General features: G+C 44.4%; 2 protein-coding genes across 3 annotated transcripts; one reads left to right on the top strand and one right to left on the bottom strand.

Annotated features, from left to right (window-relative positions):
• Positions 1-871: 871 nt before the first annotated feature.
• Positions 872-3668, top strand: LOC109771495 (violaxanthin de-epoxidase, chloroplastic). Its single transcript, XM_020330186.3, has 6 exons — positions 872-1083; positions 1504-1704; positions 1860-2032; positions 2189-2285; positions 2369-2760; positions 2850-3668. The coding sequence occupies exons 2-6, from the start codon at positions 1516-1518 to the stop codon at positions 3361-3363; spliced, it is 1365 nt and encodes a 454-aa protein (XP_020185775.1). The 5' UTR covers positions 872-1083; positions 1504-1515; the 3' UTR covers positions 3364-3668.
• Positions 3669-4188: 520 nt separating this feature from the next.
• LOC109771496 (RPM1-interacting protein 4) lies at positions 4189-9152 on the bottom strand. 2 transcript variants are annotated; one of them, XM_020330189.4, is made up of 4 exons: positions 6923-9152; positions 5629-6120; positions 5345-5518; positions 4189-4451 (listed from the first exon to the last, which is right to left on the bottom strand). In XM_020330189.4, the coding sequence occupies exons 1-4, from the start codon at positions 6926-6928 to the stop codon at positions 4428-4430; spliced, it is 696 nt and encodes a 231-aa protein (XP_020185778.1). In that variant the 5' UTR covers positions 6929-9152; the 3' UTR covers positions 4189-4427. The 2 variants fall into 2 exon arrangements, with proteins under 2 accessions (XP_020185778.1, XP_073364672.1); XM_073508571.1 differs by having other exon boundaries at positions 6208-7576.
• Between the last annotated feature and the right edge of the window lie 4853 nt (positions 9153-14005).

Here is a 14005-nt window from a genome sequence, read left to right as displayed (position 1 = left end):
TGCAGAGAATCTTCTTCATATCAAGTTCATCTCCTCTAAAGATCAATTTGCTGCCATCTTTACGAAACCACTTCCACAACCACAGTTTGAAGGTTGTAGGCGCAATTTTAACTTACTTTGTACTTCAACCCATAATTAAGATTGAGGGAGGGTGTTAGATAATGTTTATAAGTAGTTTCTGTGTATATCTTTGTAGCTTGTATTTGTACATGTTGTGTGTGTGTGTGTGTGTATATATATATATATATATATATATATATATATATATATTGACTATTCGTCGCCCTGGGCGAGGAATAGTTATTCTTCACCCCCTTTATTTTACCATCAATGCATCGTAATTTTACGTTTAGTAAGTTTTGTCTTATTTCTGACGTAAAAAGAGACCGTAAGAAAATATATAATCGTCGTAAAAAATATTTTATGTTATGTAAAATTACAAACGTAAAAACATAGTGTAAAATACACATAAACTGCAAATTTTCTTGTCTTATGCCCTATATTTTTATTTTTTTATGCCAAATTTTACGTAGTGAGTCAATAAGAATGTAACTATTTGAATTTCAAACGTAATTTAATTATGAAATGATCGTAAGATTACCTCGGGTGAAGAATAATTTATTCTGCACCCTGGATGATGAATAGTAACACTATATATATATATATATATATATATATATATATATATATATATATATATATATATATATATAGCCACACCCGTATTAGGTGTTGTGCACTTTTCCAAATCCTAGCTTTTACACTGGTCTCTGTTTCCATTTTCTCTTTTTAATACTATGATATGATAAGCATGCTGTGTGTATTCGAGAGAGAAAAAACATCGTTCCTGATCGATCTTGGGATCTGACAGACCCGCTTGCGCTTATCGGATCGGAGCTCCACCCGGCCTGTGCCTCTGGTGCTCCGCGGCACACGTCGGCCACGTCTCTCCACTCCATTCCCACCCGCTCCCGCGCGCTTCTTCGCATAGCCAAGCTTGCCTCACCGTGTTATCCATCCATCCACACTATCCCAATCTCCGTCTCCTACGCTCTGTTCGGCGTCACGGCGGCGGCGGCTCAGGTTCTTTCTCGGCCTCCTCTCCCCGCCGCCCTCTCGCCTGCCTTCTCTTGCCATTTCCGCATCTCCTACTTTCGCAGGCGAGCTTAATTTTGGGAGTGATTCGATTGGCCGTGGATTTCTTTTTTCTCCCGGAAAGAAATCTGGTTTGGATAAGTGCTTGATTCCTTGGCTCCGGGCTTACCGCCTGAGTTGGGGACTTTTTCTTCTTCTTGCTATTTCTGAAAATGACCAGTGGTAGAGTTAGTTGTTCTTGTGCAATCTCCAGCACTAAAACGTAACCAATTGTTTATGGAACAGATGAGGGATCTTGTCTTCAGAATTGTAATTTTATGTTTCATTATCGTCCAGTCTGATGCACGTAGGTTCTTTGCAGTGTGTTTTCTGGCATACTGAAATTTAAATTTTTCTCTGGATACGCAGACTGCTGCGCAAATGTTGTCGCGGCAGTGCTTTAAACACGTCTTCCCAGCCGAAGGCTCCTCCTCCAGCGTTCTCCACGGTCCCGGCTCCAGAGGTGCAGCCAGCAGGAGCCGCACCGGCCTCAGCTTCCACCGGTGTTGCGTCAGGGCTAGCCTATGGAGGACCGATCACCTGCAAATAAGCACCGCTCGATTGTCCGAGGTGATTGCTGATTGCTCGTTTCTTGATAATAACAAGTTTGCTTCCCTTCTTGTTATGCTGCTGAGACAGGCATGATGCTTTTCCGTTTCCCTTTTTTTATTAAGGAAACAAACAAACAAAGCAACATGATTTTGTTTCTCTTTTGCATTTGACAGATTAAGGTACACACATTGCTTCAAGTACCAGATGTTTTCAATGCCATCAAGAGCTGGAGCAAACTGCAACTGGTCACGGTGACAGGGCTGGCGGCATGTGTGGTTCTGCTAGTCCCTTCTGCCGGTGCCACTGATGCTCTCAAGACATGCACTTGCCTGCTCAAGGAATGCAGGTGTGACCCTACACAAGCCGGAATATGTCGCAATACGGTTTATTCTGTTGAATTCAACCCAAATTTCTTGTTTCCATACTAGAAAGAACAATTAAGTTATGCAGATCTGTTATGTTCATGTTTTCCGCACTTAAACCAAAATGATAACAATTTCAGGATCGAGCTGGCAAAATGCATAGCCAACCCATCATGTGCAGCAAATGTGGCATGCTTAAATACATGCAACAATCGACCTGACGAGACTGAATGCCAGGTAATTCAGTGTTCCAGAACCATGGATCCAGCTCCATGTCTCGGAAAAAAGTTAACATTTTCTTGTGCTTTGTCATCCCATAGATCAAATGTGGGGATCTGTTCGAGAACAGCGTGGTCGATGAATTCAACGAGTGCGCCGTTTCACGCAAAAAATGTGTCCCCAAAAAGTCTGATGTTGGGGAGTTCCCCGTCCCTGATCCATCTGCCCTTGTCAAGAACTTCAACATGGCAGATTTTAGAGGCAAGTGGTACATTTCAAGTGGCCTAAATCCTACTTTTGACACGTTCGATTGCCAGCTTCACGAGTTTCGTCTCGAGGGAGACAGACTTGTTGCAAATTTGGCATGGAGAATTCCCACCCCCGACTCCGGCTTCTTCACCAGGGGGGCCGTGCAGCGGTTCGTGCAGGATCCCTCACAACCAGCAATATTGTATAACCATGACAACGAGTACCTGCACTATCAAGATGACTGGTATATCCCTCCCAAGTCCCCACCACACTCTGAAATTATACCATTGCTGTAGTACTCGAGTCTATCAGCTGAACATTTGTTTGCTGTAGGTACATTCTCTCATCGAAAATAGAGAACAAGGACGATGACTACATATTTGTATACTACCGTGGAAGAAATGACGCATGGGATGGATATGGTGGCGCTGTTGTGTACACAAGAAGCAGGGAATTACCTGAGACAATAGTCCCCGAGCTAGAAAGGGCTGCGAAAAGCGTAGGGCGGGACTTCTCCACATTTATCAGGACAGACAACACCTGTGGTGCCGAGCCTCCTCTTGCCGATAGAATCGAGAGGACTGTTGAGAAAGGGGAGAAGCTCATCGTTGATGAGGTAAAGGAGATCGAAGGGGAGATCGAGGGAGAGGTCAAGGAGCTGGAGAGGGAGGAGGAGACACTGGTTAAGAGGTTGGCAGATGGCATCATGGAGGTCAAACAGGATGTGATGAACTTCTTTCAGGGTTTGAGCAAAGAGGAGATGGAAATTTTGGATCAGCTGAACTTGGAGGCGACCGAGGTCGAGGAGCTCTTCAGCCGCTCCCTGCCGATAAGGAAGCTAAGATAGCTACCCCCAGCAGCCACTCCTGCCTATGCAAGGAGAATTGCAGAACAGGGTGCCATCCAGTGGTGAGCAAAGTAGATTCTAATTGTTGAGGCAATACCTACAGCAACAGATTCTTCAACAGAAATCAAATTTTTGAATCTGATAATGTTTTACCCACTGGCGCAACATGTTACCAGATTAGCTTATGTGTAAAGCATCAGTAAGTATGTAAAAATTTTGTCCAAAGAAGGTATATAAATGTATACAACTGTTCCCATTATACTCTGGATTAATTATATACCTGTTTCTGGGGATAGTTCAAATTCCGTTATTCTCCTTTTTTATGGCAATTTAGGTTCTTAATTTATGTAAAATGCTAACCATACCAAATGTTTTTTGTTATCAAAAAAATCTCATAATCTTGTTAACTTTTTCTCCACAAGAAGCTCTTTAGAAAACTTGATGGTATTCAGCAAGTTTAAAATCAGTCTTCAGCAGTAGCTCAAATAGAAACAGTGGGGTACGGACAAACTTTTTTCGGACTTCTATGCTCTTGTAAACAAAACCGACATAAAAAATTTAAACAGCGGTATCCATTTGGCGAGGGAACGAACATACGGGGTTAACTCAGGGGGTTTAATACAACCTACAAGAATTTTGTACTTAATTTTAGTGCAACCGTAATGAAGTACAGCGCAACCGATCAGATATACATATAATCTCGCTCCCAACAATGTGCAAACTTCTCGTTTCTGTTCCGTTATCATTGTGGTAATGGAACCTGATTCCAGCGAGGGAGGGGTATGGAAAAGAAAAAAGAACACAGAAAACTGCTCACGGCATACATACTTCACAATCCACACATCTCAATGGCATCATATATATGTTCCAAATAAGCATAGAACATAAATTGTAGAGCAATGCAATCATAGGTACACACCCACACCAATAGTAATGACTAATAAGCATTGAAAAGTATACATGAATATATAGTTTGGTGACAAATTCTTCACAAGAACGACAATTTGTTCCACAAGTAACCCAGGAAGTTTATCAGAACTCTCTGTGATTGTATCCCCATCTTGTCAAAGTATGCAGCAAGGACATGTCTGGAGAAAAGAGGGAAAGTTCAGTCAACGAAAAAAATGTCTTTGAAATATCAGGTGGCAAATGAAATAGAAACAGATAATGCTATTTGTGCTGAGCATACTGTCCACTAGAAAGATACAAACACATTTTTTTGCCTTTATGCAAAAAGTGGTGATCCAATAATGACATCACTGATAGCATTATTGAGATCACCCATAAGGCCGTAATAACCAATACAAATAAAGCAGATTGCACAAGATATTATCATTTTTTTACTAGTATAACAAGTGTGCATATTAAGTATGATAAATTGTGTAAGAATTTGGCTGTACCATACACATTAAAGTTGCTAACAACACTATTTATCCCCTGCAAAAAACAACAGCAACACTATTTATTCATTAAAGATTTTTTTTCACAAAAGGTTACTATTTCATCTGCTAGCGACCTAGTGTATAATGGATTAAAAGGTCATTATGAATCATCATTGCAATACTTATGCGTGAAGTACCCATTGTTTAGAGTGAGGATGAGGTTTAACATCATGTGACTGGGCTGTTTTGTGGTACTTGATCAATTTATTCAAGTAGCACTCGCACATTTTGTAGACATTTTTGTTCTGCTAGATGTGCTGCAAGAAATTGTGATAAGAATACAAACATAATTGCCTGCTGTCTTGCTGACGGCCACAGAACTCTATTACCAAATTGTTTATTCCTATTTTATTTTGCCATGTATACACTACATGATAGTAATAAAGCTACCAATTCCCTAACGAAAATGCATTCATGATATATTTTTTTCCAATTTGCATAAGTGGTATGCAGTCGAAATTCTGAAGTCAAGCAAAGATAAGCAAACCGATGGTAGCAGATGCTGAGGACAGCTTACTCAAAGAGTTGCTTTTACATACCTGTTGCACCTTATTTTCGTCTTTGCGATTGCCAGATGACTGCTGCCTGGCAGAAGAGTCGGGCGATAGTTTATCATCCCTCACCCTGTTGAAGATACCCGTATACTTTTCGCCTGATGCCGCGTTCGCCTCATCCCACTCACCAAATGGTGGGACAGCCACTTCATCGTCAGGCTGGGTTCAGCAATGCAAAAACAAACAGCTCATTATCTCCAAAGTCCAGACACATATATTCCCAGACCAATAAGAAAGAAGAGAAACAAAGGAATAGAATGTGGTAGTACATTGTAGCTTTGGTTGCTCTGCCTCGTTCTGCCCCTTCCAGGAGTGTGCTGGCCCTGCGCTTCGGACGAAGGCCTCCTCTCTGGAGTGTGCATTCCAGCTGCCCTGTTCCTCGGCTTTGCTGAACTGTTTGACTGCATCGGTGAAGCAGACCCTGCAGCATTTCTGTAAGGGCTTCTGGGAGTGCTGCCACCGTTGCCCCCTTGCTCCCGCGGAGGATTTGTGTGCCGTCGTGGCACGGGTTCGCGGTGATGGGGATCGGCTCCAGGCCTTCTTCCATGGAGTGGAGTCCTGGGAGCCTGTTCTCGTGGCTCAGGTGTATATGCTGATGGGTTCAGCGGTGACTTGCGAGGGGGGTCAGGCTGCTGATGTCCTGGCTCATTTGGATTGGAGTAAACACCTGTTTTCTTGTTCTTCCGTGCGCCCTCGAACTTCTGTGTGTAAGGGACGTCCTCGCTGTTCTCCCAGTCCCCAAATGCAGGAATGCGTGGTTGCTGTTTAAACAACATGATATAATTAGTATACATCTTGGCATCGTTTTCAGGAGTACCATGATCAATCCACCGGTTATCAGCCATTACCATTTTGACAAATACAAATAAATCTTTCCGAACGTTGCAGCTACGCTGAGGATTTCCCCTTAAAAAACTATGCTGAGGACTTAACAAGTATACACATGAGATTATTATTAGTTCTACAGTAACTAGAACTAGAACTGAAATTCTTAAAATGTATATGCTGGAAAATTTCAGCAATGATATCAACTGATAGATGCTCATACAAAAGAACTATGTATTTCATGATGGATGCTAACCGAATTGCATTAGGAAGAAGTTTGCATAAGCTAGTTGGCAATTCAAATCAGTATAGGTTATGCCACTAATCTGGCTCAAGCCCAAAAATTTGATTTTAGTATTTTGTGTTAACTAGGCCAGGATGATTGTATCCACATGTAACAGCATTTGCTGACCAATATAGATGACTCCCTGCGGTTCCCGGACAGAAATGTCTCAGACCGAACTTGCACAAACATGTCCCAAACATGAAAATACTACTCCAACCTGAACAAGAAATGGTACAAATAAGAGTATATTCCTAACTAAGCTTAAATGAGAAGCTCCTCTATGCCTAATTAATTAGCTAACGTAAGAAAGAGATAACACATATGCCCTCCATCAAATGAAAATGCATTATGCTTTACCAAGGGACCAAGGGACCAAGACACCAACAACTAAAGATTTCTCCAGCACTAAGAATATGACTTGGTATGAGAAAAAGTAGAAATGAACCACTCACCGCCATTGGCCTCTTAGAAAATGCTGGGTTCCCTCCTTTCTCTCAAATTCTTGAGAAAACAGGCCACACTCCTCCACAAGAAAGCACAGGGAGTGCCAAAAGAAATTGAGGCAACAGAAGAAATCTAGATCGAGTTCACCACAAAGGAGGACCAATAGATATCCCCTTCCAATCCAAACCTTCCCAGTCCCAACTCCCAAGAATTATTGAAAGTCAAAGCTTGTGGTTTTCTTTTACAGAGGATAAACTATCCAATCTATCAAAAAAAATAAGAATGACTGAAGGCAGCACCCTGGAGGAAACAAGCAAATCGACCCCCCCCCCCCCCCCCCCCCAAGAAATCAAGAAACGAGGGGGCTAATTTGCCCCAACGGTTCTTGAGAGAAGCACCAAAATTCTCTCCACACAAGGTGCCCCAGCCGTCCTTGCAACTAGTAGAACTGAGCAAACATCAACGAACCTAACGACCGATCCACGCAAAAACCAACAAAATTTGTTTCAAGAATTCTGGTCGGTCAACTCAAAGGTGGATCCTCTCACGCTAACCCTCAGACAGAAGACAGAACAATACCAGCTCCTCAGGGTGAACTCCTGGGCATGAATCTCTCTAAGGACAAGAAAAGGAAAAACTCTCCAAGAACTAGCAGCCTCTCCAAGAACTTGTATCTCCAAGAATACAAATCCACTAATTAATCCTCTGGTACCACCCGAAATCCCCTCAAGAACTAGCAGAGAGAGGAGTCAAAGGTGGCTCCCCTTTCTTCCGACCTCACGGCCTCCGAAGGGTGTTTGGTGTGTGATATATACAGGCAAACGCAAGAAGGAGATGGGAATTCAGAACGGGGAGGGGAGGTTGGGGAAGAAGGGGAAGGGAAGGAGAGAAAGGAAGAAGACAAAGCCGTTGACGAGGGAAGGAGCGCCACTGCTTGTCAGTTCGAAGTCTTGAAAGCTTCTCTGTCTGATTTTAATATTTCAATTTGGTACGGAGATATTAATGTCTCGCTCGCATCGCATCAAATTGGCTTTATCCCTCCTTCCCTCAAAAGAAAAAAATTGGCATTATCCCTTTCTTTTAGAATAATCAAATTTTTCAATAAAGGATGAATTTTATTGACTCAATTAAGCATGAAGCGGATACAAACAAAATAAGCACACGTCCGACCTCTGCATAAATAGGATACACACAATCAACACTAACACACACAAAACACCAACAAAGAGCAAAGTCATATAAGACCAAAGCTATGCCTAAGCGAGGAAAAAGAAAAAAACCATGAAGCGATCCACCAACTAAATCAACAGCCATATCTGCACCAAATCTTTTGACACCATAAAGACAACGATATTCTTCAACAACAATGCCTATATGAAGGGAACAACACTCAAGCGCCGCCGTCATCAGATCCAACCAGGAAAGCCGAATCTAGGTTTTCACTCTGAAAAACAGGTCCGAACATATCCAAGCAATACTTTCAACAAGGTAACGATGCACAACATCCCCACTGCCCGGTATAACCAAATCGGGCCAGGCCTTTCACTCTGGAGCTCGAGAAGCACCACAAAATCAAAGTCAATCATTTATTGTCGCCACGACATTTTCGCGATCCCAACAGCTACATGCGATGGGCTAGAATTCCACTATCACCTCTGCACAACCATACCCTTTGCATCAAGTTGTCGTTGTAGATTGCATCTCACCGCTCTAGCCACCAATGGAGGGCGCTGTCACATGCCGTATCCAAGATGGAGGCCCCGAACCGATGCCCAACCATTATGAGTCGCCACATGGACCCAACCTGGATAGAACCGAAACCGTAGCCATGGTTCCTAACATGTCGTCGCAGCTGCCGGACATTGGGAGGCTAGATCCGGCCGCTCCCCGCATTACGAGGCCACCGGTGCTTTCCTGCAGTGCATTGTGGCTGCTGCATTGGATCCTCAACTGCTTGCTCCGTCTGCTACTCTTGGGCCGCCCTTTGGGTGGAGTAGCCCGGGATCCGACGACCTCGCGCAGGATCAAATGAGAGGCGAGCCCGTAGAGCGGCGCTGCAACGGCCGTGCGCCCATGAGGAGATTTCGTCCAGCGTAGCATCAATGGAGGAGCCACGACTAGCCGAAAGATATTCTCCAACTCAACATCAAATGGAGGAGCCGCAGCCGGCCTGAAGATGCAGCGCGGTCCAGCGGCATAGGAGAGAAAGAAGGGTAGGGGGCAGAGGGGAAAATGGGGGCGTCGGGGTGGGAAGCTCGGCTGCCGCCATCAGCCTTTGAAGGCCTCCTCTGGCGGCGGCCGGTGGATAGTGAAGAACGTTTTTTGTGGCGGCGAGGAGGCCTCCAGAGTTGCACTAAAGGACCTGGGAGGCTAGTTTTTGGGAGCCTTAAGATAATCAAATAATATTACCTTTACAAAAAGTACCTCGATCAAGAGGGTATTTATGGCACACAAGTGCGAGTGCATCGATCCCAAACATTATTTGAGGGGCATTTGATTTTGAATTTTCTGTATCTTTTAAATCGGAAGTTACCCTATAAAGCTCGATCCCATGCTTGATAGTATGTGCTTAAACTCTGTGCAACGACCTGAGAAGAGTGAAAATATGTGCTTAAACTCTGTGCAACGACCTGCGAAGAGTGAAAATATGTGCTTAAACTCTGTGCAACGACCTAAGAAGAGTGAAAATGATGGGAACTTTACTATAGTACTGCCGCTGCCCCATCCTACATCTGGTACATGATTGGAATAACAAGTGCGTTGCTGTTGGTGGATATATCCTCTGTTTAAATAAAATAAATGGCGACCCAGCAGCCACTAATTAAGTTAATCACCAGCTGCAGTGACATAAGCCTGACAGGCATTGCGTGACGACGATCGGCTTGCCTGGCATCTAGGCTTTGCGGTTGTCGCAGAGTGATTTTCTCCGGGGCTCACTGTACAAACGAGAGAAAAAAAGGAAAACCGCAGAGTCCAATTTTCGGGTAAAATATGGCGGTGCCTAGCGAAAGCCGCATCCTCCAGGACCAATCCCTGACATTAGACGAGCGTTGCGAAAACTTCAACGTCTCGTGTGCTGTCCGGCGAGTATTTCCTCATAACCTTTGCAAAGCGTTCATACTACCGAGCAGCTGCCCCACCAACGCTTGGAGGAGCCAACCACGCAGGCAGAAGAAATTGGAAGCCGGCAAAGCAGTCACAATCAGTGCCATGCTCTTGGAACATTTCTTTTCTTCTGATAAAGGCGTTTTTACTGAGTCATAATATAGGATTAAAGGAAAAAAAATACACACCCGGTCTCTGCATGACTAAGATGCACACAGTCAACACCAACACATACACATAATGCAAATAACAATGCCATACAAGACCGAAGATATGCATAGCGGAGAAAAAAGAAGAAGAAAAAATGCCCCGAAGTGATCGACGAAATAAAACAACCACCATCATATCAACCATCTCATTCGTGACAACACAAGGAATATGATACGATAAAGGTTCTCTAACAGCAACACCTGAAAGGGATGACGCGTGCCGCCGTCACCGGATCTAACCACCGGAAGCCGGATCACGAGTTTTCGACCTGATCAAGTATGAGAAAACTCCAAGCAATGCATTCAACAAGGTACAACGCAAAAACACCACCATCGTCAGGTACAATCGACTAGGTTCGGACCTAGGGTTTCACCCCGAGCTTGAAACAGAGGTACTAAAGAAGCACCACCAAATCGAAGTCATCTTGTGCTTGTCGCCTCCACTTTTTGTGATCCTAGTAGAGGAGGAAGGTCATCAACACTGCCAAAATCCTAATTTAGGATGCTCTAGTGGCCCGCACCATCCCCACAAATGGCAACTGACGGCAAATCTAGATCAGACAACACAACCACGCACCAACACTTGTTACACCATCCATGCAAGCAGCATGCGGAACCATGGGATCTGCTGGATTTGGGCGGTCGCAACTGACACTAGAGGGGGAGCAACCTTCAGCCCCAATCCTCACGAGCACGTGACCATGAGGATGGTGACACACCAATCCTGTCTTGTCCAGGACCCAAAGCCGCGTGTCGTTCAGCTATGGCCAGGCCACCCAGACGAGGCACGCGTAGCCATTTGATTTGAGCAGTGAGAGTGGGGAAGAGGGAGCGGAGCAACCATGGGAGGTTAATGGCAAGCGGAGGAGGAAGAGGAGAGCGCTCGGTCGTCGTCGCCCGCTGAAAGTGCAACTAATCCCCGGGTGGTTTTGGTAATTCATAACAACATATAGCTCATTGAACTAATATCCATTCAAGTTGAATATTTCAGAAAGTTCAATGATTGGCATGGCATGGACTAGAGATGTGGACCCCTCAAAATGCTAAGGACAAATATTGGCAAAAGCTCAAGACTCTTCATTTTTATTTTAGTGATCCAAGATCACAGTGAGTCCATAGGAAAAGCCAATACTGTTAAAAGGGGATGAGGTGTTGCTTAATGGTCTACTTGCTCAAAATGCTTAGTGATATGCTCCAAAGCCCTCAACCACTTTCTCAAATCCAAATATGTCCTAAACCTAAAGTTAAACTCGGCCCCACCGATTTGATTGATCCGGCGCCACCGAGTTCTTTTAGCATGGCCATAGCCAGAAAGCCTAATCAGTTCGGTCTCACCGATAGGGATCTCGGTCTCACCGAGATGGGATTGCAAACTCTCTGTTTCCCTTCATAACGTTTCGGTCTCACCGAAATGAGCGATCGGTCCCACCGAGTTCGCAATGCAAACTCTATGTTTTCCTTTTGTAACGTTTCGGTTCCACCGAAAGGAGCGATCGGTCCCACAGAGTTTGCCTGACCAACTCTCTGTTTGCTCATTGCTGAAATCGGTCTCACCGAGTTCACGCAATCAGTCACACCGAGATGAGGTTTTGTCCTAACCCTAGCGCATCGGTCCCACCGAGTTGATCATGTCGGTCCCACCGAGAATCCTAACGTTCACATTTCGAACTGAATCGGTCTCACCGAGTTCACCTATTCGGTCTGGCCGAGTTGGGTCAAATGTGTGTAACGGTTAGATTTTGTGTGGAGGCTATATATATACCCGTCCACCCCCTTCTCTATTCAAGAGAGAGACATCAGAACGTGCATACACTTTCACTACTCATTTTCTGAGAGAGAACCACCTACTCATGTGTTGAGACCAAGACATTCCAATCCAAGCACAAGAATCTTGATCTCTAGCCTTCCCCAAGTTGCTTTCCACTCAAATTATCTTTCCACCATAGCCAAATCTGTGAGAGGGAGTTGGGTGTTGGGGAGACTATCATTTGAAGCACAAGAGCAAGGAGTTCATCATCAACACACCATCTATCACCTTTTGAAGAGTGGTTTCTCCTAGATTGGTTAGGTGTCACTTGGGAGCCTCCGTCAAGATTGTGGAGTTGAACCAAGGAGTTTTTAAGGGAAAGGAGATCGCCTACTTCATGAAGATCTACCCAGGTGAGGCAAGTCCTTTGTGGGCGATGGCCATGGTGGTATAGACAAGGTTGCTTCTTCGTGGACCCTTCATGGATGGAGCCCTCCGTGGACTCGCGCAACCATTACCCTTTGTGGGTTGAAGTCTCCACCAACGTGGATGTACGATAGCACTACCTATCGGAACCACGCCAAAAATCTCCATGTCTATATTGCGTTTGCCTTTCCAAACTCTTCCCTTTACCTACATATGCAATGATTTACATTCCGCTGCTATACTCTTAGAATTGCATGTGTAGGTTGATTGCTTGACTTGTGCTAAGTTGCTAAAATCTGCCAAGACTTAAAATTAGGAAATGGCTAGATTTTTATTTGGTCAAGTAGTCTAATCACCCCCCTCTAGACCTACTTTCGATCCTACAAGTGGTATCAGAGCTTTGGTCTCCATTTGCCTTGATTTCCATAGCTTTGGTGATCATAGCCTTGGTTTCACAACCTAGGAGAGTATGGCGTCTAGCGAGGGAAATTACCACCGTAGAGATCCTTACTTTGATGGTACAAATTTTGCTAGTTGGAAGCATAAGAGGAAAATGCATATTCTTGGACATAACCCCGCCGTTTGGGATATTGTGTGCATTGGTTTGCAAGGTGAATTCTTTGAAGATGGAAGAGAACCGAATCGTGAAGCAACCGCGAAAGAATTGAAGATGTTGCAATACAACACTCAAGCTTGCGATATCCTCTTCAACGTATTGTGCCCCGAAGAATTCAACAAAATCAGCCGCCTTGAGAATGCAAAGGAAATTTGGGATACATGGGTTGATATGCATGAAGTTACCGATTCCGTCAAGGAATCCAAATTGGATGTGCTTCAAAGTCAACTTGACAAATGATACGCCTCCGTCGTATCTACTTTTCCAAACACTTTTGCCCTTGTTTTGGACTCTAACTTGCATGATTTGAATGGAACTAACCCGGACTGACGCTATTTTCAGCATAATTGCCATGGTGTTATTTATGTGCAGAAACAAAAGTTTTCAGAATGACCTGAAACTCCACGGAGCTTATTTTTGGAAAATATTAAAAATATTGGCGAAAGAATCAAGGCCAGGGGGCCCACCACCTGTCCACGAGGGTGGGGGGCGCGCCTGCCCCTGGGTGCGCCCCTGCCTCGTGGGCCCCCTGGAGCTCCACCGACCTCAACTCCAACTCCATATATTCGTGTTCGGGGAGAAAAAAATCAGAGAGAAAGATTCATCGCGTTTTACGATACGGAGCCGCCGCCAAGTCCTAAACTCTCTCGGGAGGGCTGATCTGGAGTCCGTTCGGGGCTCCGGAGAGGGGAATCAGTCGCCGTCGTCATCATCAACCATCCTCCATCACCAATTTCATGATGCTCACCGCCGTGCGTGAGTAATTCCATCGTAGGCTTGCTGGACGGTGATGGGTTGGATGAGATTTATCATGTAATCGAGTTAGTTTTGTTAGGGTTTGATCCCTAGTATCTACTATGTTCTGAGATTGATGTTGCTATGACTTTGCTATGCTTAATGCTTGTCACTAGGGCCCGAGTGCCATGATTTCAGATCTGAACCTATTATGTTTTCATGAATATATGTGAGTTCTTGATCCTATCTTGCA

The sequence above is a fragment of the Aegilops tauschii genome, chromosome 2 (genome assembly GCF_002575655.3).
Source record: "Aegilops tauschii subsp. strangulata cultivar AL8/78 chromosome 2, Aet v6.0, whole genome shotgun sequence".
Classification (NCBI taxonomy): domain Eukaryota; kingdom Viridiplantae; phylum Streptophyta; class Magnoliopsida; order Poales; family Poaceae; genus Aegilops; species Aegilops tauschii.
This window is presented reverse-complemented; position numbering and strand designations above follow the sequence as displayed.

What these genes read in the sequence shown, in the direction of transcription:
- LOC109771495 (XM_020330186.3), top strand. Translation starts at nt 1,516, where the DNA reads ATGTTGTCGCGGCAGTGCTTTAAACACGTCTTCCCAGCCGAAGGCTCC. An exon ending in GCACCGCTCGATTGTCCGAG is followed by an intron (nt 1,705 to 1,859) that starts GTGATTGCTGAT and finishes TGCATTTGACAG; the next exon opens with ATTAAGGTACACACATTGCT. An exon ending in CTGCACTATCAAGATGACTG is followed by an intron (nt 2,761 to 2,849) that starts GTATATCCCTCC and finishes TGTTTGCTGTAG; the next exon opens with GTACATTCTCTCATCGAAAA.
- LOC109771496 (XM_073508571.1), bottom strand. Translation starts at nt 6,405, where the DNA reads ATGAGCATCTATCAGTTGATATCATTGCTGAAATTTTCCAGCATATAC. An exon ending in TATTTGTATTTGTCAAAATG is followed by an intron (nt 6,121 to 6,207) that starts GTAATGGCTGAT and finishes TTGTTTAAACAG; the next exon opens with CAACCACGCATTCCTGCATT. An exon ending in ACGAAAATAAGGTGCAACAG is followed by an intron (nt 4,452 to 5,344) that starts GTATGTAAAAGC and finishes TCTTTTCTCCAG; the next exon opens with ACATGTCCTTGCTGCATACT.